The sequence below is a fragment of the Leptodactylus fuscus genome, assembly GCF_031893055.1.
Source record: "Leptodactylus fuscus isolate aLepFus1 chromosome 2 unlocalized genomic scaffold, aLepFus1.hap2 SUPER_2_unloc_2, whole genome shotgun sequence".
In the NCBI taxonomy this organism is placed as follows: Eukaryota; Metazoa; Chordata; class Amphibia; order Anura; family Leptodactylidae; genus Leptodactylus; species Leptodactylus fuscus.
Window position 1 is genome coordinate 393,794 of NW_027439803.1, and position 22,955 is coordinate 416,748.

General features: G+C 44.8%; 2 protein-coding genes across 2 annotated transcripts in view; one reads left to right on the forward strand and one right to left on the reverse strand.

The window, feature by feature from the left end:
* Positions 1–10,847, reverse strand: part of LOC142186334 (hydroperoxide isomerase ALOXE3-like) — a 35,834-nt gene extending 24,987 nt beyond the window's left edge. Inside the window, exon 1 of the mRNA XM_075261161.1 lies at positions 10,783–10,847. Coding sequence (XP_075117262.1) covers positions 10,783–10,847 — 65 coding nt within the window. The remainder of the gene's footprint in view (positions 1–10,782) is intronic.
* CCKBR (cholecystokinin B receptor) overlaps positions 1–22,955 on the forward strand; it is a 31,802-nt gene that overhangs the window by 6,589 nt on the left and 2,258 nt on the right. The window contains exons 2-4 of the mRNA XM_075261162.1: positions 12,726–12,974; positions 18,155–18,416; positions 19,946–20,073. Coding sequence (XP_075117263.1) covers positions 12,812–12,974; positions 18,155–18,416; positions 19,946–20,073 — 553 coding nt within the window. The 5' untranslated portion in view covers positions 12,726–12,811. The remainder of the gene's footprint in view (positions 1–12,725; positions 12,975–18,154; positions 18,417–19,945; positions 20,074–22,955) is intronic.

Here is a 22,955-nt window from a genome sequence, read left to right on the forward strand (position 1 = left end):
GCTATCCCATTGACTTCAATGATATTTTGTTACAAGTGTAAAAATACGCCTGTAAAAAATACGCCTGTAAAAAATACGCCTGTAAAAATACGCCTGTAAAATGTCATTGAAGTCAATGGGATACAAAATTTACAAGTGTAATTTTACTCTACAAAATAAGCTAGCGTTTACTCAGTGTGAATGCACCCTAAGGGGAAATTGTAGTCATGTGAATTGTAATGGGGAATGATTTGGTATAATTGGGATGCGCGGGGTTAACACACTGTCACCTGTAGCTGCTCCTGTAGTGGCTGCAATGATATTTGTTCCTAGTAGTGTGACACGTAGTCTGGTGCCATTACACAATCGGGGGCATCCAGATTACACATGAGTAGGACAGGGACGCCAATCTTCAGCTCTAGTTTATGTGAAGGGACGCCGGGTAATTCTAAGGTGAGCAGTAAGGCAGATTGGTGACATTATTATCCAGCGTTACGTGTTCGTGGTGTGGTGAAACGGTACATCGGTGACTGTGGCTCATAAATCCGCAGCAACATTTGCAACCAAAACGCTGTGTTAACGCAACGCGGTGCTTCAGCCTTAGGCCTCCTGCACACAAATGGCACGGAGATGGCTTTCACTGACATATAGATTACAAATAAATTGACAGGGTTGCAAATACGGACAGGTGTAGGAAAGGTATAGGACATATATAGGACAGGTGTAGGAAAGGTATAGGACATATATAGGACAGGTGTAGGAAAGGTATAGGACATATATAGGACAGGTGTAGGAAAGGTATAGGACATATATAGGACAGGTGTAGGAAAGGTATAGGACATATATAGGACAGGTGTAGGAAAGGTATAGGACATATATAGGACAGGTGTAGGGAAAGTATAGGACATATATAGGACAGGTGTAGGGAAGGTATAGGACATATATAGGACAGGTGTAGGGAAGGTATAGGACATATATAGGACAGGTGTAGGGAAAGTATAGGACATATATAGGACAGGTGTAGGGAAGGTATAGGACATATATAGGACAGGTGTAGGGAAGGTATAGGACATATATAGGACAGGTGTAGGGAAGGTATAGGACATATATAGGACAGGTGTAGGGAAGGTATAGGACATATATAGGACAGGTGTAGGAAGGTATAGACATATATAGGACAGGTGTAGGAAAGGTATAGGACATATATAGGACAGGTGTAGGAAAGGTATAGGACATATATAGGACAGGTGTAGGAAAGGTATAGGACATATATAGGACAGGTGTAGGGAAGGTATAGGACATATATAGGACAGGTGTAGGAAGGTATAGGACATATATAGGACAGGTGTAGGAAAGGTATAGGACATATATAGGACAGGTGTAGGAAAGGTATAGGACATATATAGGACAGGTATAGGGAAGGTATAGGACATATATAGGACAGGTGTAGGGAAGGTATAGGACATATATAGGACAGGTGTAGGAAAGGTATAGGACATATATAGGACAGGTATAGGGAAGGTATAGGACATATATAGGACAGGTGTAGGGAAGGTATAGGACATATATAGGACAGGTGTAGGAAAGGTATAGGACATATATAGGACAGGTATAGGGAAGGTATAGGACATATATAGGACAGGTGTAGGAAAGGTATAGGACATATATAGGACAGGTGTAGGGAAGGTATAGGACATATATAGGACAGGTGTAGGGAAGGTATAGGACATATATAGGACAGGTGTAGGGAAGGTATAGGACATATATAGGACAGGTGTAGGGAAGGTATAGGACATATATAGGACAGGTGTAGGGAAGGTAAAGGTCATATATAGGACAGGTGTAGGGAAGGTATAGGACATATATAGGACAGGTGTAGGGAAGGTATAGGACATATATAGGACAGGTGTAGGGAAGGTATAGGACATATATAGGACAGGTGTAGGAAAGGTATAGGACATATATAGGACAGGTATAGGGAAGGTATAGGACATATATAGGACAGGTGTAGGGAAGGTATAGGACATATATAGGACAGGTGTAGGAAAGGTATAGGACATATATAGGACAGGTATAGGGAAGGTATAGGACATATATAGGACAGGTGTAGGGAAGGTATAGGACATATATAGGACAGGTGTAGGGAAGGTATAGGACATATATAGGACAGGTGTAGGGAAGGTATAGGACATATATAGGACAGGTGTAGGGAAGGTATAGGACATATATAGGACAGGTGTAGGGAAAGTATAGGACATATATAGGACAGGTGTAGGGAAGGTATAGGACATATATAGGACAGGTGTAGGGAAGGTATAGGACATATATAGGACAGGTGTAGGGAAGGTATAGGACATATATAGGACAGGTGTAGGAAAGGTATAGGACATATATAGGACAGGTATAGGGAAGGTATAGGACATATATAGGACAGGTGTAGGGAAGGTATAGGACATATATAGGACAGGTGTAGGGAAGGTATAGGACATATATAGGACAGGTGTAGGGAAGGTATAGGACATATATAGGACAGGTATAGGGAAGGTATAGGACATATATAGGACAGGTGTAGGGAAGGTATAGGACATATATAGGACAGGTATAGGGAAGGTATAGGACATATATAGGACAGGTGTAGGGAAGGTATAGGACATATATAGGACAGGTGTAGGGAAGGTATAGGACATATATAGGACAGGTGTAGGGAAGGTATAGGACATATATAGGACAGGTGTAGGGAAGGTAAAGGTCATATATAGGACAGGTGTAGGGAAGGTATAGGACATATATAGGACAGGTGTAGGGAAGGTATAGGACATATATAGGACAGGTGTAGGGAAGGTATAGGACATATATAGGACAGGTGTAGGAAAGGTATAGGACATATATAGGACAGGTATAGGGAAGGTATAGGACATATATAGGACAGGTGTAGGGAAGGTATAGGACATATATAGGACAGGTGTAGGGAAGGTATAGGACATATATAGGACAGGTGTAGGGAAGGTATAGGACATATATAGGACAGGTGTAGGGAAGGTATAGGACATATATAGGACAGGTGTAGGGAAGGTATAGGACAGGTATAGGGAAGGTATAGGACATATATAGGACAGGTGTAGGGAAGGTATAGGACATATATAGGACAGGTGTAGGGAAGGTATAGGACATATATAGGACAGGTGTAGGGAAGGTATAGGACATATATAGGACAGGTGTAGGAAAGGTATAGGACATATATAGGACAGGTGTAGGGAAGGTATAGGACATATATAGGACAGGTGTAGGAAAGGTATAGGACATATATAGGACAGGTATAGGGAAGGTATAGGACATATATAGGACAGGTGTAGGGAAGGTATAGGACATATATAGGACAGGTGTAGGGAAGGTATAGGACATATATAGGACAGGTGTAGGGAAGGTATAGGACATATATAGGACAGGTGTAGGGAAGGTATAGGACATATATAGGACAGGTGTAGGGAAAGTATAGGACATATATAGGACAGGTGTAGGGAAGGTATAGGACATATATAGGACAGGTGTAGGGAAGGTATAGGACATATATAGGACAGGTGTAGGGAAGGTATAGGACATATATAGGACAGGTGTAGGAAAGGTATAGGACATATATAGGACAGGTATAGGGAAGGTATAGGACATATATAGGACAGGTGTAGGGAAGGTATAGGACATATATAGGACAGGTGTAGGGAAGGTATAGGACATATATAGGACAGGTGTAGGGAAGGTATAGGACATATATAGGACAGGTATATGGAAGGTATAGGACATATATAGGACAGGTGTAGGGAAGGTATAGGACATATATAGGACAGGTATAGGGAAGGTATAGGACATATATAGGACAGGTGTAGGGAAGGTATAGGACATATATAGGACAGGTGTAGGGAAGGTATAGGACATATATAGGACAGGTGTAGGAAAGGTATAGGACATATATAGGACAGGTGTAGGAAAGGTATAGGACATATATAGGACAGGTGTAGGGAAGGTATAGGACATATATAGGACAGGTGTAGGGAAGGTATAGGACATATATAGGACAGGTGTAGGGAAGGTATAGGACATATATAGGACAGGTGTAGGGAAGGTATAGGACATATATAGGACAGGTGTAGGGAAGGTATAGGACATATATAGGACAGGTGTAGGGAAGGTATAGGACATATATAGGACAGGTGTAGGAAAGGTATAGGACATATATAGGACAGGTGTAGGGAAAGTATAGGACATATATAGGACAGGTGTAGGGAAGGTATAGGACATATATAGGACAGGTGTAGGGAAGGTATAGGACATATATAGGACAGGTGTAGGGAAAGTATAGGACATATATAGGACAGGTGTAGGGAAGGTATAGGACATATATAGGACAGGTGTAGGGAAGGTATAGGACATATATAGGACAGGTGTAGGGAAGGTATAGGACATATATAGGACAGGTGTAGGGAAAGTATAGGACATATATAGGACAGGTGTAGGGAAGGTATAGGACATATATAGGACAGGTGTAGGGAAGGTATAGGACATATATAGGAGAGGTGTAGGGAAGGTATAGGACATATATAGGACAGGTGTAGGGAAGGTATAGGACATATATAGGACAGGTGTAGGGAAGGTATAGGGCATATATAGGACAGGTGTAGGGAAAGTATAGGACATATATAGGACAGGTGTAGGGAAGGTATAGGACATATATAGGACAGGTATAGGAAAGGTATAGGACATATATAGGACAGGTGTAGGGAAGGTATAGGACATATATAGGACAGGTGTAGGGAAAGTATAGGACATATATAGGACAGGTGTAGGGAAGGTATAGGACATATATAGGACAGGTGTAGGGAAGGTATAGGACATATATAGGACAGGTGTAGGGAAGGTATAGGACATATATAGGACAGGTGTAGGGAAGGTATAGGACATATATAGGACAGGTGTAGGAAAGGTATAGGACATATATAGGACAGGTGTAGGGAAGGTATAGGACATATATAGGACAGGTGTAGGGAAGGTATAGGACATATATAGGACAGGTGTAGGGAAGGTATAGGACATATATAGGACAGGTGTAGGAAAGGTATAGGACATATATAGGACAGGTGTAGGGAAGGTATAGGACATATATAGGACCTGCTCTATATTTTACAGCTCAATTTGTCCTGGACACACAGCCGCAAAAACAGGATCTATGTGTATGGGCCCATTGAAATGTACAGGACCAATTGTAGATAACAGTCTGGCCCTGGGCATGACAGTTCAGTAACTCCATGCGCCTCTTTTTAATAGCAATTAACCCCATCATGTCCCTCACATTAACCCTTGTGTAAGAGTTACTGATATGTGAGAGACTTGGAGGTAATAATTAAGTATCTTAATTATTGAGGTCTTTTATTAGTCCCTCCATATGTCTCACATATTAGTAACCTTTATATGAGGCACACAGGGGTTAATATGAGGGACATGATGGGGTTTATTCCTATTAATGTGAGGCACACGGGTTAATATGAGGGACATGGTGGGGGTTATTCCTATTAATGTGAGGCACACAGGGGTTAATGTAAGGGACATGATGGGGTTTATTCCTATTAACCCCAAATACCTGACATTACTGAGAATAGGAACTAAAGGAAGGGACCTGTGTGTTTCTTACTTGCACTTTGCTAGCAGCTTTCTCTCCTCCTCAGGGAACCTTTGCAGGGTGCAGACGGCAGGAGCTATCACTATAGCAGAGACCTGAGCGATTAAGCTCCACCCCCTGGGTTTCCTGCACCCCTCTCATTGGAGGGCAGTGAGAGAAGGGGAGTGTCCTTATGCCTCAGCTCTAGCACAGCACTGAAGGGACGCTCCGACTTCATGTAACTCTTGCAGGTCCTGTGCTGCTGGCGTGCCAGTGAAATATGGCAGGAGTGCCACTCTTAGCACGTGTGCCAGGGGTTGCTGACCTCTGCTGTAGGGGGTAATATGAATTTTGTGGCTTGCTATGGTCCAAAGTGTGTGAGATTGCAGAGATAGTGATGTGAGTTTGGGTTTTGTGGGGGTCCTGGGAAAAACGTATGTGCGCTATTGTGACGAAGAGTAGCCTATTGCGCAATCGAGTGTAGGGACTATGTTTGTGGAAAATTTCAGCCAAATCGGTGGAGTGGATTTTGCGTGATTGAGGAACAAACATCCGAACATCGAAACCCACAAACCCACAAACATCCAAACTCACAAACTTTCACCTTTATAATATTAATAGGATTATTATTATTATTATTATTATTATTATTATTATTATTATTATTATTATTATTATATATTATAGAAGGAGGACGCGGCTTCGCACGGGTATATTACATTTTATGTTTGTGTAGTGGCCCCATAAGAATTGTCCAATTTTGCACTGGTGTATTTTGTATGTGGTTTGTGTGTATGTCCATAAGCGTCATGTGATTATGTGAATCTCATTTTGGATGTCAGTGAAAAACCTGTGATCAGTTGTTATGGATACCTGGAGTAAAGCTGTATCTAATCCTTCCCCGTGTAGTACTGTGTTTAGATGCAAGTGTCTAATCCTTGTTGGTGTGGTACTTTGTGCAGATGCACATATCTAATCCTCCGGTGTGTGGTACTGTGTGCAGATGTGTGTATCTAATCCTCCCCCATGTGGCATTGTGTGAAGAGGCACGTATCTAATCCTCCAGTAAGTGAAACTGTGTGCAGACGCGCGTATCTAATGACTCTGGCGTGTGGTACTGTGTGCAGATGCGCGTATCTAATCCTCCCCCATGTGGAACTGTGTGCTGAGACGCGTATCTAATTCTCTGGCATGTGGTACTGTATGCAGAGGCCTGTATCTAATCCTCCCCTGTGTGGTATTGTGTGAAGAGGCGCGTATCTAATCCTCCCCTGTGTGATACTGTGTGCTGAGACGCGTATCTAATTCTCTGGCTTGTGGTACTGTGTGCAGAGGCATGTATCTAATCCTCCAAAGTGTGATACTGTGTGCACACACGTATCTAATCCTCCCCTGTGTGGTACTGTGTGAAGAGTCGCGTATCTAATCCTACTGCATGTGGTACTGTGTACAGACGCGTGTATCTAATTCTATGGCGTGTACAACTGTGTGCAGACGCGCGTATCTAATCCTCTGGAGTGTGGAACTGTGTGTAGACGTGTGTATCTAATCCTACGGCATGTGGTACTCTGTGCAGACGTGTGTATCTAATCCTATGGCGTGTACAACTGTGTGCAGACGCGCATATCTAATCCTCTGGAGTGTGGAACTGTGTGTAGACGCGCGTATCTAATTCTACGGCATGTGGTACTGTGTGCAGACGCGCGTATCTAATCCTCCCCATGTGGTACTGTGTGTAGACGCACGTATCTAATCCTACGGCATGTGGTACTGTGTGAAGACGCGTGTATCTAATCCTATGGCGTGCACAACTGTGTGAAGACACGTGTATCTAATCCTCCCCTGTGTGGTATTATGTGAAGAGGTGCGTATCTAATCCTACAGTGTGTGGAACTGTGTGTAGAAGCATGTATCCAATCCCCCGGCATGTGGTACTGTGTGCAGACGTGCGTATATAATCCTATGGCATGTGGTACTGTGTGTAGATGAGCGTATCTAATCCTCCCCCGTGTGATACTGTGTGCTGAGACGCGTATCTAATTCTCTGGCTTGTAGTACTGTGTGCAGAGGCATGTATCTAATCCTCCAAAGTGTGGTACTGTGTGCACACACACATATCTAATACTCCCCTGTGTGGTATTGTGTGAAGAGGCGCGTATCTAATCCTTTGGCGTGTGGAACTGTGTGTAGACGCGCGTATCTAATCCTACTGCATGTGGTACTATGTGAAGACGCGTGTATCTAATCCTATGGCGTGTACAACTGTGTGAAGACACGTGTATCTAATCCTCCCCTGTGTGGTATTGTGTGAAGAGGTGCGTATCTAATCCTACAGTGTGTGGAACTGTGTGTAGACGCATGTATCCAATCCCCCAGCATGTGGTACTGTGTGCAGACGCGCGTATATAATCCTATGGCATGTGGTACTGTGTGTAGACGCGCGTATCTAATCCTCCCCCATGTGGTACTGTGTGCTGAGACGCGTATCTAATTCTCTGGCTTGTGGTACTGTGTGCAGAGGCATGTATCTCATCCTCCAAAGTGTGGTACTGTGTGCACACACACGTATCTAATCTTTCCCTGGGTGGTATTGTGTGAAGAGGCGCGTATCTAATCCTTCGGCGTGTGGAACTGTGTGTAGACGCGTGTATCTAATCCTATGGCGTGTACAAATGTGTGCAGACGCGCGTATCTAATCCTACTGCATGTTGTACTGTGTGAAGACGCGTGTATCTAATCCTATGGCGTGTACAACTGTGTGCAGACGCGCGTATCTAATCCTCTGGAGTGTGGAACTGTGTGAAGACGCGTGTATCTAATCCTATGGCGTGTACAAATGTGTGCAGACGCGCGTATCTAATCCTCTGGAGTGTGGAACTGTGTGTAGACGCCTGTATCTAATCCTTCGGTATGTGGAACCGTGTGCAGACGCACGTATCAAATCCTTCAGTGTGTGGAACTGTGTGCAGAAATGTGTATTTAATTCTCTGGTTTGTGGGACTGTGTGCAGACCCGTGTATCTAATCCTCTGGTGTGTGATACTGTGTGCTGATCTGTGTATCTAATCCTCTGATGCGTGTATCTCAGTTTGGCTATCAGTGTTGTATTGTGCATGTGGAGTGACCATGTGTATTGCAGTAGGAATATGAGTGAAAGTCTTGCAGGTTTGTATTGGCTAATGGGGGGGGGCACTGTGTTTGAAATGCTGTATCTCAGCAACGGTACGTCCGAGCGAGTTGGAGTCTCGTCTTAAACCTTCCCGGATACCTGAAGTATCTCTGTACCAAATTTGGTGAAGATCGGTCCAGTCGTTTGGTTCGCATTAGAGAACAGACAGACAGACGGACAGACAGACAGAGACAGAAATTCATTTTTATAATATAGGGAGATTATTATAAGTAGGAGGATGAGATTAGTAGGATAGGATAGGAGGATAGGATAGGATAGGATATGATAGTAGGATAGGATAGGATAGTAGGATAGGATAGGATAGGATAGGATAGGATAGGATAGGAGGATAGGATAGGATAGGATAGGATAGGATAGGAGGATAGGATAGGATAGGATAGGAGGATAGGATTAGTAGGATAGGATAGGAGGATAGGGTTAGTAGGATAGGATAGGATAGGAGGATAGGATAGGATAGTAGGATAGGATAGGATAGGATAGGATAGTAGGATAGGATAGGAGGATAGGATTAGTAGGATAGGATAGTAGGATAGGATAGGATAGGATAGGAGGATAGGATTAGTAGGATAGGATAGGATAGGAGGATAGGATAGGAGGATAGGATTAGTAGGATAGGAGGGTAGGATAGGAGGATAGGATTAGTAGGATAGGATAGGATAGGATAGGATAGGATAGGATAGGAGGATAGGATAGGAGGATAGGATAGGATAGGATAGTAGGATAGGATAGGAGGATAGGATTAGTAGGATAGGATAGGAGGATAGGATAGGAGGATAGGATAGTAGGATAGGATAGGAGGATAGGATTAGTAGGATAGGATAGGATAGGATAGGATAGGATAGGAGGATAGGATAGGAGGATAGGATAGGAGGATAGGATAGGAGGATAGGATTAGTAGGATAGGATAGGAGGATAGGAGGATAGGAGGATAGGATAGGATAGGATAGGAGGATAGGATAGGAGGATAGGATTAGTAGGATAGGAGGATAGGATAGGAGGATAGGATTAGTAGGATAGGATAGGATAGGAGGATAGGATAGGAGGATAGGATTAGTAGGATAGGATAGGATAGGATAGGAGGATAGGATAGTAGGATAGGATAGTAGGATAGGATAGGAGGATAGGATTAGTAGGATAGGATAGGATAGGATAGGATAGTAGGATAGGATAGGATAGGATAGGATAGGAGGATAGGATAGGAGGATAGGATAGTAGGATAGGATAGGAGGATAGGATAGGAGGATAGGATAGGATAGGAGGATAGGATTAGTAGGATAGGATAGGATAGGATAGGAGGATAGGATAGGAGGATAGGATAGTAGGATAGGATAGGAGGATAGGATAGGAGGATAGGATAGGATAGGAGGATAGGATAGGAGGATAGGATAGGATAGGAGGATAGGATAGGAGGATAGGATAGGATAGGAGGATAGGATAGGATAGGATAGGATTAGTAGGATAGGATAGGAGGATAGGATAGGATAGGAGGATAGGATAGGAGGATAGGATAGGATAGGAGGATAGGATAGGATAGGAGGATAGGATAGGATAGTAGGATAGGATTAGTAGGATAGGATAGGAGGATAGGATAGGAGGATAGGATAGGATAGGAGGATAGGATAGGAGGATAGGATAGGATAGGAGGATAGGATAGGATAGTAGGATAGGATAGGAGGATAGGATAGGATAGGATAGTAGGATAGGATAGGATAGGATAGGAGGATAGGATAGTAGGATAGGATAGGAGGATAGGATTAGTAGGATAGGATAGGATAGGATAGGATAGGAGGATAGGATAGGATAGGAGGATAGGATAGTAGGATAGGATAGGAGGATAGGATAGTAGGATAGGATAGGAGGATAGGATTAGTAGGATAGGATAGGAGGATAGGATTAGTAGGATAGGATAGGATAGGATAGGATAGGATAGGATGTTGGCCTCAGTCCGTCTACGCTGAGTTCTTTACCTGGCCAGATTATGGGACAACTCCTGACATCTGGATCCCAATTCTAGATCATTCAGGACAGGCATCCTGTTTATTGACTCCTGAGACCAGCCGCAGCTCTATCATCTTTTTCAAGTCATCACCCCGATCGGAGGCCGAGACCCTCACACTATTTAGGTACAGACATTTTTGAGAATCCCCAATTGTTTCCCATGTTTTTGTGTCTTTCTTCTTCTTCATGTCTCTTAACTGATTCAAGGAAATATCCTGCTTGCTCTGAAGACTCTGCACAGATTTCCTGTCATGTGACCTTTTGTAAGGTCAGGTGACAGGAAGTCCACATAGGGTTACTCTGTTGTCATGACAACCTCAGAGCAAGCACATTATTTTTTACTGTAGAAGAAGGAAAGCCAAGAAAAGCCAAGGACCTTGGAGTCTCATGTATTTTACCCCGGTGATGGCCACAGCAGGGCGGTCTTTATATTCGGTGTTGCCCTAAACTGTACCTAGGAGACTCCTGTATATGATCACTTCAGATCCTTCATAGAATATTCTAGTTCTATGTCTATGTGTCCATCAGTCTGGGCTCGGGGCAGCGTATGTGGCAGCTGGCGGGGGTGGCGGAGGCCTCGTCCTGTAGCATCGTGTGTGATTCTTGTCATGTGTCGCTCTCACATGATGGATCTGGTGTTTTGGCCTGAGATGTGTATGTAGAATATGACAGCTCTGAGCAGCAGGATAATAAAGGATTATCGGCCACACGCCCTATAGGCCGAGGATTTATCTGCTGTACAGGATTAATGGAAGGAGCAACACAGGGCACGAAAATACACCAGACGTGTGCACGGGGGCAAAGCTACGCCAAGGGGAAGGGGGAGTGTGTACAGGGGCCCCGCTTACACCAGACATGTGGACCGGGGCAAAGCTATGCCAAAGGCGAGGGGGAACATGTACAGGGGCCCCGCCATACACCAGCAACACAGGGCACAAAATACACCAGACATGTGGACGGGGGCAAAGCTACGCCAAGGGGAGGGGAGACTGTGTACAGGGGCCCCGCCATACACCAGCAACACAGGGCACGAAAATACACCAGACGTGTGGACCGGGGCAAAGCTACGCCAAAGGGGGGGACCATGTACAGGGGCCTGGCCATACACCAGACACGTGGACCGGGGCAAAGCTACGCCAAGGGGAGGGGAGACTGTGTACAGGGGCCCCGCTTACATCAGACGTGTGGACGGTGGCAAAGCTACGCCAAAGGGGGGGAGGGGACCATGTATAGGGGCCCCGCCATACACCAGCAACACAGGGCACAAAACATACCTCCCAACTTTTGAAGAACCGAAAGAGGGACAAAATGTGCGGCGCGCGTAGCGGGACATACCTCCCTCCAACCGGGACCGCGGGACATGTCACCCAAATCGGGACTGTCCCGCGGAAATCGGGACGGTTGGGAGGTATGCACAAAATACACCAGACGTGTGAACGGGGGCAAAGCTACGCCAAAGGGAGAGGAGACTGTGTACAGGGGCCCCGCTTACATCAGACATGTGGACCGGGGAAAACCTACGCCAAAGGCGAGGGGGACCATGTACAGGGGCCCTTCCAAAGAGAGGGGACACCATGTACTGTGGCCCCCTCCAGCAACACAGGGCACAAAAATACACCAGACGTGTGGATTGGGGTAATCATCTGCAGACTCATCTGTTGTGCAATGAAGTAATTTTTAGTGATTATTAATTACACCAAGCTTTATACTCTAGTCACATCCAGAGCTGCCAGCAAGACACACAGACACACCAGTAATAGCTTAGCTGATGTTGCAGAAAACTCTTCTGGGAGATGTAGTAAGACGTGATTATCATTAGTGTTCTGACTGCAGCTCTGGCTGTGACTAGAGTATAAGACATGATAGGGGGTGGCTATAGCAGTACTGACATCAGGCCTTCTTGTCCTTTCAGATCTGAACTGGGTGCGGATCCTCCTGTACTGCATCATCTTCCTCCTCAGCGTCTTTGGGAATACTCTCATCATCATCGTGCTGCTGATGAACAAGCGCCTGCGCACCATCACTAACTGCTTCCTGCTGTCCCTGGCCGTCAGTGACATCATGGTGTCCCTGCTGTGCATGCCCTTTACCCTCATCCCCAACCTCATGGGCAACTTCATCTTTGGAGAGGTCATCTGCAAGACGGCGGCCTACTTCATGGGTAATGACTCTGTCTGTCACATGTCAGGGTGGAAGGAAAACTTCTTAAGGGCTTCATGTTTCCTCTTCCACATCTTCAAGATCTGCTTGTTGTGAATGCAAAAATCCATCCTGATGTAACACTTCAGACAGCTGACGGTTTGTTCCTATGTATCCAGTGAAGCTAATCCTCTGTCAGCAGCTCATATCTCCCTGCTCACCTGTTTGTTACAATGTATCAGTCTGGAGTCCAGGCTACGGCGCTCACAGAGGATTGTCTATACTGGACACAGAGGCTCAGCTATAGGTGATGTAGGGTGGGAAGGTCCTCGCCATACCATGTCTGGGCTCATATAGAATAATGCAAAATGAGATTTATAAATTTTATATATTTATTAACCCAAGTGGGTCGGTGCTAGCCACGAACATATACAGAGATATATCAGTGATAACCAAATACAGATACAGGATAATACAATACAGAAAATAAAGTGGGGAATAAAAGAAAAGATATAATTCCAAACAAAGTGATGGATTGGTTTGCTGGGGCCTCAGTCCTGGGCTGCAGGGGGCGCTCTTGAATCAGTCCAAACAACGTGTGTCCTTTACAGGCCATCTCCTTGTTGAGTCTTTGCTGAGTGACCAAGAATCTAAGTCTTCCTGCCCCCTTATGGCCCGTGCCTGACCACACCTCCCTCCCAGGTATCCCCCCTACTCCATCCCTGCTTGCAGAATCCAGGGAAAGAGGGGTGTTTTCCTGGCTGGGCTAAAGCTGTGTGTCTTTGGATCAAGTATAAGGAAAATGTTTGTTCTCGTACCGTGTTAGCCAGTGGGTAGGAAATATAAAAAAAAAATCAAAACACTTGCTAGTCTGCAGTAGTTGATCCCTTTTTAATGGCTAACTAATAATGAGGACAGATTACAACGTTTCGGATCTCTCGGCTCCTTTCTCAAGTAAATTTAAAACCATTTCTGAAGGAGCAGATTTATGTACAAAAAGGGCACATAGGGATAGAATTCCGGGAGGGGGGGGGGTAGAGGGTTGTTAGTAATTGGTAGAAACAATGTAAACACTTACAGGTCCTTATCAGTTCTCAGGGTCTCAGGTCAGTGATTTCTGTAAGATGCCATAAACCCATGTGTCAGATTTAGCCCCTTCTCCAGTGTATGAAGCAGGGTCATAAGTTTACACTCATAGATGCGTTGTTCTCTCTTTGATTTGAAATTCCCTCCCAAAACCAAAACTTTCATGTGATCGGTGATATTATGATCCTCATTGCAGAAATGTTTTGATACGGGAAGGTCCAGTCTTTGTTCTCTAATTGTATGGCGATGTGAGTTCATCCGCATTCTAAGCTTCTGTCCGGTCTCTCCAACATACAGATTATCAGTGGAACATTTGGTGCACATTATCAAATACCCTACAAAAACACATTCTTGAGGCAGGGTTACCATCCAAGAACAATTGATAACCAAATCACCAGGGCTACGAGAATACCAAGATCGGAGTTATTAAAATACAATACCAAAAAGGAAAACAATCGGGTGCCCCTGGTTGTCACATATAACCCCCACCTGGAGACGCTGAGAGGAATCACACACAAATTACATCCACTACTGCAAAAAGACCACCGTGTAACATCCATATTACCAGACCCCCCCCCCCCCCCCCTCTCCTGTGCTACAGACACCAAACCTCAGGAATATGGTGGTCAGCAGCTCTCTGTCACCTCCAACTAACACAGGAACATTCCCATGTGGAGAGAAGAGGAGCAAAACCTGCCCCCACATACTGACCCCTGACAGGATAGAGATACCGAACTCTAACAGGGAATATAAAACCCCAGGTACGTTCACCTGTAACACCCCGCATGTAGTGTATGTAATAATGTGCACCAAGTGTCCCACTGATAATCTGTATGTTGGAGAGACCGGACAGCAGCTTAGAATGCGGATGAATTCACATCGCCATACAATTAGAGAACGAAGACTGGACCTCCCCGTATCAAAACATTTCTGCAATGAGGATCATAATATCACCCATCACATGAAAGTTTTGGTTTTGGGAGGGAATTTCAAATCAAAGAAAGAACGACGCATTTATGAGTATAAACTTATGACCCTGCTTCATACACTGGAGAGGGGGCTAAATCTGTCACATGGTTTTATGTCACTTTACAGAAACCTGAGAACTGATAAGGACCTGGAAGTGTTTACATTGTTTCTACCAATTACTAATAACCCTCCATCCCCCCCCCCTCCTCCTCCCGGATCTCTCTCCCTATGTGTCCCTCTGTATATAAATCTGCTCCTTCAGAAATGGTTTTAAATTTACTTGAGAAAGGAGCCGAGAGATCCGAAACGTTGTATCTGTCATCATTATTAGTCAGCCATTAAAAAGGGATCAACTACTGAAGACTAGCAAGGTTTTTGGTTTTTTATATTTCTTTGGATCAAATGAGGGCCATTATCCTCCTTCCTTGGACACTTGCCATCCAGGAGCCATAAACTGTCTGGATACAAAGGGCCATCTCTCCTGGTATATACATAAAACCACTGAAGCAAATTGTCCCCCAATGTAACCACAACACTCCTAGAGGTCTGCATAGGACAGATAGGACAAAGTAGAAACACCTTCCAAAGAAAGAAACATGGCTGAGGGTCTGCTCATCATACCGGGCAATACTGAGAAAACCCCAGTACTACAGACTGTACAACCAGTACTACAAGTGGTATAAGATGGTCGGCAACTTCAAGTGAATACAAACCTAACCTTCCATAAACCGTCACTATAGTGTGTACACAGTATAATATTATGTCTGGCCATCACATGACTTGTATTCTGCATTTCAGCCGTTTTACTGTACACTAGCTGCTGTGATGTCTGCCATGCATTGCACACAGAAAGTAGAGGAAAATCTGTCCCATAATCCTGTCTCACTCAGAATCTGTAGCCGAATCATATAGGACATTGTAGAGAAACCCTGAGGCAAGATAGAAACTTTCTATTGACCTTCAGCAACCTTTGCCCACCGCTAGGTCTCTCCTCTTTCACTGAGTAACATCAACAATACCATGTATAACAGTACAGAGCCGCATTGAGCCGCGCTCATAAAGCACTTGGGGTGAGATAGAAGCTTTCTATTCCTCTTCTGCCACTTCTGTCTGTGCTTGTTTCTCTCCTCTCTCACTGAGAAATATCAGCAAGCTCATGTATGATATTATACAGAAACATGGAGCTGCACTCATGTCAATAAAGCACTTGGGGCAAGGTAGAATATTTCTATTCCTCCCTTGCAACCACTTGGGGTGAGATTGAAACGTGCTGTTCCTCTCCTGCAGCCTCAGTCTGTGACATCAGTAGGGTCATATAGAACATATACAGAAGCACTGAGCTGTAATCATGTAAATAAATGCCTTGGGATGAGATAAAAGCTTTCTGTTCTCTTCTGAGTCCTCTGCCCACATCTCTCGCTCTTTCATCTGCTGCTTACTACCCCCCTTCCCCCTACACTCACCATACACATCTATGTTATCAGATATCTCTGGGCAGGGACGTAACTACAGGGGTAGCAGGTAATGGGCCCTATTTACTACCAAATCCTGGCTCCTGTTTATGGCCGCCTGTGCTTCCCCTTTGAAAAACCCTGAGATAATAATGTAGAGTCATGAAATAATAAACCAGAGCCCTAAGATAATCCAGAGCCCTGAGATAATAATGTAGAGCTCTGAGATAATAATGCAGAGCAATGAGATAATAATCCAGAGCCCTGAGATAATAATGAAGAACACTGAGATAATAATGCAGAGTCCTGAGATAATAATCCAGTGTCCTGAGATAATAATGCAGAGCCCTGAGATAATAATTCAGAGCCCTGAGATAATGCAGAGCAATGAGATAATAATGCAGAGTCCTGAGATAATAATCCAGAGCCCTGAGATAATAATGCAGAGCAATGAGATAATAATGCAGAATCCTGAGATAATAATGCAGAGTCTTGAGATAATACTGAAGAACCCTGAGATAATAATCCAGTGTCCTGAGATAATAATCCAGAACACTTAGATAATAATGCAGAGTCCTGAGATAATAATGCAGAGTCCTGAGATAATAATGCATAGCCCTGAGATGATAATGCAGAGTCCTGAGATAATAATCCAGAACGCTGAGATAATAATGCAGAGTCCTGAGATAATGATGCAGAGCCCTGAGATGATAATGCAGAGCCCTGAGATAATAATGCAGAGCAATGAGATAATGCAGAACCCTGAGATAATAATGCAGAGCCCTGAGATAATAATACAGTGTCCTGAGATAATAATCCAGAACACTGAGATAATAATGCAGAGCCCTGAGATAATAATCTAGTGTCCTGAGATAATAATGCAGAGTCCTGAGATAATAATCCAGTGTCCTGAGATAATAATTCAGAGCCCTGAGATAATAATCCAGTGTCCTGAGATAATAATGCAGAGCGCTGAGATAATAATGCAGAGTCCTGAGATAATAATCCAGTGTCCTGAGATAATAACACAGAGCAATGAGATAATAATGCAGAGTCCTGAGATAATAATGCAGAGCAATGAGATAATAATACAGAGTCCTGAGATAATAATGCAGAGTCCTGAGATAATAATGCAGAGCAATGAGATAATAATCCAGTGTCCTGAGATAATAATGCAGAGCCCTGAGATAATAATGCAGAGTCCTGAGATAATAATCCAGTGTCCTGAGATAATAATGCAGAGTCCTGAGATAATAATGCAGAGCTATTTGATAGTAAGATAGAGCTTTAAGATCGTAAGGTAGATCTGAGAGATAGTACGGTAGAGATGAAAGATAATATGGTAGAACTGAGCGATACTAATGTTAAACGGTTAGATTATAAGGTGGAGCTTTGAGATAATAAGGAAGAGCTGATAAATAATAAGAAAGATCTGATAGACAAAATGGTAGAGCTAAGAGATAATAAGGAAGATCTGCAAAATGATAAGGAAAGGCTCAGAGATAATAAGGTAGACTTATGAGATGATAATTCTGCAGTATTTAGTATTTGCCCCCTCTTAGTTGTATTAACCTTGTGTCTGGAGGGGTCTTACCCTCAGGGGCTGCCCCCTCCCCCACATATTATGGACAGCTCCGTATTGAGTATAATAAGCTTCTGGTCTGCTCCTCACTGATCGTCTCTCCTCACCTTGCAGGTATCTCCGTCAGTGTCTCCACCTTCAACCTGGTGGCCATCGCCATTGAACGCTACAGCGCTATTTGCAATCCCTTGAAATCCAGAGTCTGGCAGACCCGATCCCACGCCTACAAGGTCATCGCTGCCACCTGGATCCTGTCCATCATAATAATGATCCCCTACCCTGTGTACAACACACTGGTGAGCTTCACCATGACCGGGAACCAAGAGGGCTACCAGTGCCGACTCAAGTGGCCCAATGACCAGGTGCAGCAGGCATGGTGAGTATAGCCATACGTATCGTCTAGATGACTGGCTCCTACACTACTCCCATCTCCAGACATGTCTCAGCCTATGTGCTCCTATGTCTCTAGCTGCCTCCATGTTCCATGAGCGGGATCTCTGCAGGGTTTCTGGAGGGGCTGTGACCTGCGGAGCTTTGCTGGATCTTCTCCAGTTTGGCGGTGATGATGGGTTTGGTCACTACTACATTTCCAGATTTAGCACAGGGAACACCTCTGGGGACACACGATACGACACAATGACGATGGAAACCTCCAGTAATGAGGGTGGAGGCCTCGTCTAAAATGGGTTAGATAGGACCTTGCCCGCCATGTTCTTCTGAGAAGGTTAGGCCGGAGAAGGTCATAAAGCTCCACAAGGGCGTCATATCTCGTGTTTACTTCTAGATTACAGCTCTTAGTAAACAGTAAAGGAATGGCAGCAATGTTACCGGAGAGCGGCTGAGGGAATTCTCTGGGCCGAGGTCCCAGATAACGGAGCTGCTACCAGTGTGTGACCTCTACGTTACAGGAGCCATCCTGCCACTGTATAGGCCAGGGCAACATATCCGGCTGCTCTTCTGTCCTATCCCTGCACTGGATCCTGGATATGTTGTTATTGTAGTTTGTAGTGAAAACTTTCTCTAATGTAGAACTTTCTATGCACTCGCTTAGCCAAACCTGGACGTGTTCTCAGTACGGTGAATGGAATAAACTGCTTCTAGATCCCAATCTTCTCTCCAGGCTTTTGGTCTTCTCCAGTCTCCTCTGTCTCTTCCACATCTTTCTATCCCCTCCAGACACCTCTGACTCCTCCAAACATCTTTGTCTCCTCTGTATATCTCTGACACCTCTATTCTCCAGACATTCTCATCCCCTCCCTTCCATCCCCGGCCTCCCTTGACTTATCTCCTTTGAGGATTGCACATGTTAAAACCTGATAGCCTGATCCTTCTTTCTCGGGCAGAGCGATGCTGTTGCGGTGACCTCCATGGTCGATGCCATTGCGGTGACCTCCATGGTCGATGCCAATGCGGTGACCTTCATGGTCGATGCCGATGCGGTGACCTCCATGGTCGATGCCGTTGCGGTAATCTCCATGGTCAATGCCATTGTGGTGATCTTCATCTTCATATGCAGATGCGGTGACCTCTATAGTCAATGCTATTGCAGTGACCTCCTTGGTCGATACCGTTGCGCTGACCTCCATGGTCTATGCTTTAGCGCTGACCTCCATAGTCTATACCATTGCGGTGATCTCCAAGGTCAATGCTGTTGCAGTGACCTCCATGGTGGATGAAGCTGTCTTCTGTATGACTATTGGAATATTTTGTGTCTATTATAATCATGTGACTAATGTATGTCCATACCCTACAATATGAGATGATTTTACCAATCTAGTCTTCTCCAAGCCCATCAGATGGGTGATAAGATCCCACCATCAGGACCTGGCCCCGTATGTATTGTGCAGCCTGTGTCCCTTCTTGGGCTCCCTTGCTCATCCTCGTATTCTTGTCTCTCGTGTCCAGGTACGTCATCCTGCTCACTGTGCTCTTCTTCATCCCCGGGGTGGTGATGATTGTGGCCTATGGACTCATCTCACACGAGCTCTACAGAGGCATTCAGTTTGAGATGGACTTAAACAAAGAAGCCAAAGGTATGAAATCCGTCTGATCTCCAGAACTTCAATCCTGAACTTAATCAATTCTATCTAAAATTTGTAGTTTTTTTTTTCTTTTTTTTTTTCTTTTCTTTCAACGTGATCTTTTAGATGGGAACTAATAGATCCCCCTACGATCCCTGGAGCTGTTGAGTGGATGTATTAAGGGACCTTCTCTAGCCATAATTTGGTAGCTGTAGGTTGGAGCACATCTAGTTAGAGCCCAGGATATCACTGTAGAGTCCTATAGGTCTCCAGGCACATATATAACCCCCAGTGTCTTCATCATGAGGCCACCACTATGGATTATGGTGACTATAAAGAGTCAAAATCAGTGTAGATGTACCAGATCCTCCAGTGTAGATGTACCAGATCCTCCAGTGTAGATGTACCAGATCCTCTAGTGTAGATGTACCAGATCCTCCAGTGTAGATGTACCAGATCCTCCAGTGTAGATGTACCAGATCCTCCAGTGTAGATGCACCAGATCCTCCAGTGTAGATGCACCAGATCTTCCAGAGTAGATGTACCAGATCCTCTAGTGTAGATGTACCAGATCCAACAGTGTAGCTGCACCAGATCCTCCAGTGTAGATGCACCAGATCCTCCAGTGTAGCTGCACCAGATCCTCTAGTGTAGATGTATCAGATCCTCTAGTGTAGACATACCAGATCCTCCAGTGTAGATGTACCAGATCCTCTAGTGTAGATGTACCAGATCCTCCAGTGTAGATGCACCAGATCCTCCAGTGTAGATGTACCAGATCCTCCAGTGTAGATGCACCAGATCCTCCAGTGTAGATGCACCAGATCTTCCAGAGTAGATGTACCAGATCCTCCAGTGTAGATGTACCAGATCCAACAGTGTAGACGCACCAGATCCTCCAGTGTAGATGCACCAGATCCTCCAGTGTAGATGCACCAGATCTTCCAGAGTAGATGTACCAGATCCTCCAGTGTAGATGCACCAGATCCTCCAGTGTAGATGCACCAGATCCTCCAGTGTAGATGCACCAGATCTTCCAGAGTAGATGTACCAGATCCTCCAGTGTAGATGTACCAGATCCAACAGTGTAGATGTACCAGATCCTCTAGTGTAGATGTACCAGATCCTCTAGTGTAGATGTACCAGATCCTCTAGTGTAGATGCACCAGATCCTCCAGTGTAGATGTACCAGATCCTCCAGTGTAGATGTACCAGATCCTCTAGTGTAGATGTACCAGATCCTCCAGTGTAGATGTACCAGATCCTCCAGTGTAGATGTACCAGATCCTCCAGTGTAGATGTACCAGATCCTCCAGTGTAGATGTACCAGATCCTCCAGTGTAGATGTACCAGATCCTCTAGTGTAGATGTACCAGATCCTCCAGTGTAGATGTACCAGATCCTCTAGTGTAGATGTACCAGATCCTCCAGTGTAGATGTACCAGATCCTCCAGTGTAACTGTACCAGATTCTCCAGTGTAGATGTACCAGATCCTCTAGTGTAGATGTACCAGATCCTCTAGTGTAGATGTACCAAATCCTCTAGTGTAGATGTACCAGATCCAACAGTGTAGACGCACCAGATCCTCCAGTGTAGATGCACCAGATCCTCCAGTGTAGATGCACCAGATCTTCCAGAGTAGATGTACCAGATCCTCCAGTGTAGATGCACCAGATCCTCCAGTGTAGACGCACCAGATCCTCCAGTGTAGATGCACCAGATCTTCCAGAGTAGATGTACCCGATCCTCCAGTGTAGATGTACCAGATCCAACAGTGTAGATGTACCAGATCCTCTAGTGTAGATGTACCAGATCCTCTAGTGTAGATGTACCAGATCCTCTAGTGTAGATGCACCAGATCCTCCAGTGTAGATGTACCAGATCCTCTAGTGTAGATGTACCAGATCCTCCAGTGTAGATGTACCAGATCCTCCAGTGTAGATGTACCAGATCCTCCAGTGTAGATGTACCAGATCCTCCAGTGTAGATGTACCAGATCCTCCAGTGTAGATGTATCAGATCCTCTAGTGTAGATGTACCAGATCCTCCAGTGTAGATGTACCAGATCCTCCAGTGTAACTGTACCAGATTCTCCAGTGTAGATGCAACAGATCCTCCAGTGTAGATGCAACAGATCCTCCAGTGTAGCTGCACCAGATCCTCCAGTGTAGATGTACCAGATCCTCTAGTGTAGATGTGCCAGATCCTCTAGTGTAGATGTACCAGATCCTCCAGTGTAGATGTACCAGATCCTCCAGTGTAGATGTACCAGATCCTCTAGTGTAGATGTACCAGATCCTCCAGTGTAGATGTACCAGATCCTCCAGTGTAGATGTACCAGATCCTCCAGTGTAGATGTGCCAGATCCTCTAGTGTAGATGTACCAGATCCTCCAGTGTAGATGTACCAGATCCTCCAGTGTAGCTGCACCAGATCCTCTAGTGTAGATGTATCAGATCCTCCAGTGTAGATGTACCAGATCCTCCAGTGTAGATGTACCAGATCCTCCAGTGTAGATGTACCAGATCCTCCAGTGTAGATGTATCAGATCCTCCAGTGTAGATGCATCAGATCCTCCAGTGTAGATGTACCAGATCCTCCAGTGTAGATGTACCAGATCCTCTAGTGTAGATGTACCAGATCCTCCAGTGTAGATGTACCAGATCCTCCAGTGTAGATGTACCAGATCCTCCAGTGTAGATGTACCAGATCCTCCAGTGTAGATATACCACATCCTCCAGTGTAGATGTATCAGATCCTCCAGTGTAGATGTACCAGATCCTCCAGTGTAGATGTACCAGATCCTCCAGTGTAGATGTACCAGATCCTCCAGTGTAGATGTATCAGATCCTCCAGTGTAGATGTACCAGATCCTCCAGTTTAGATGTACCAG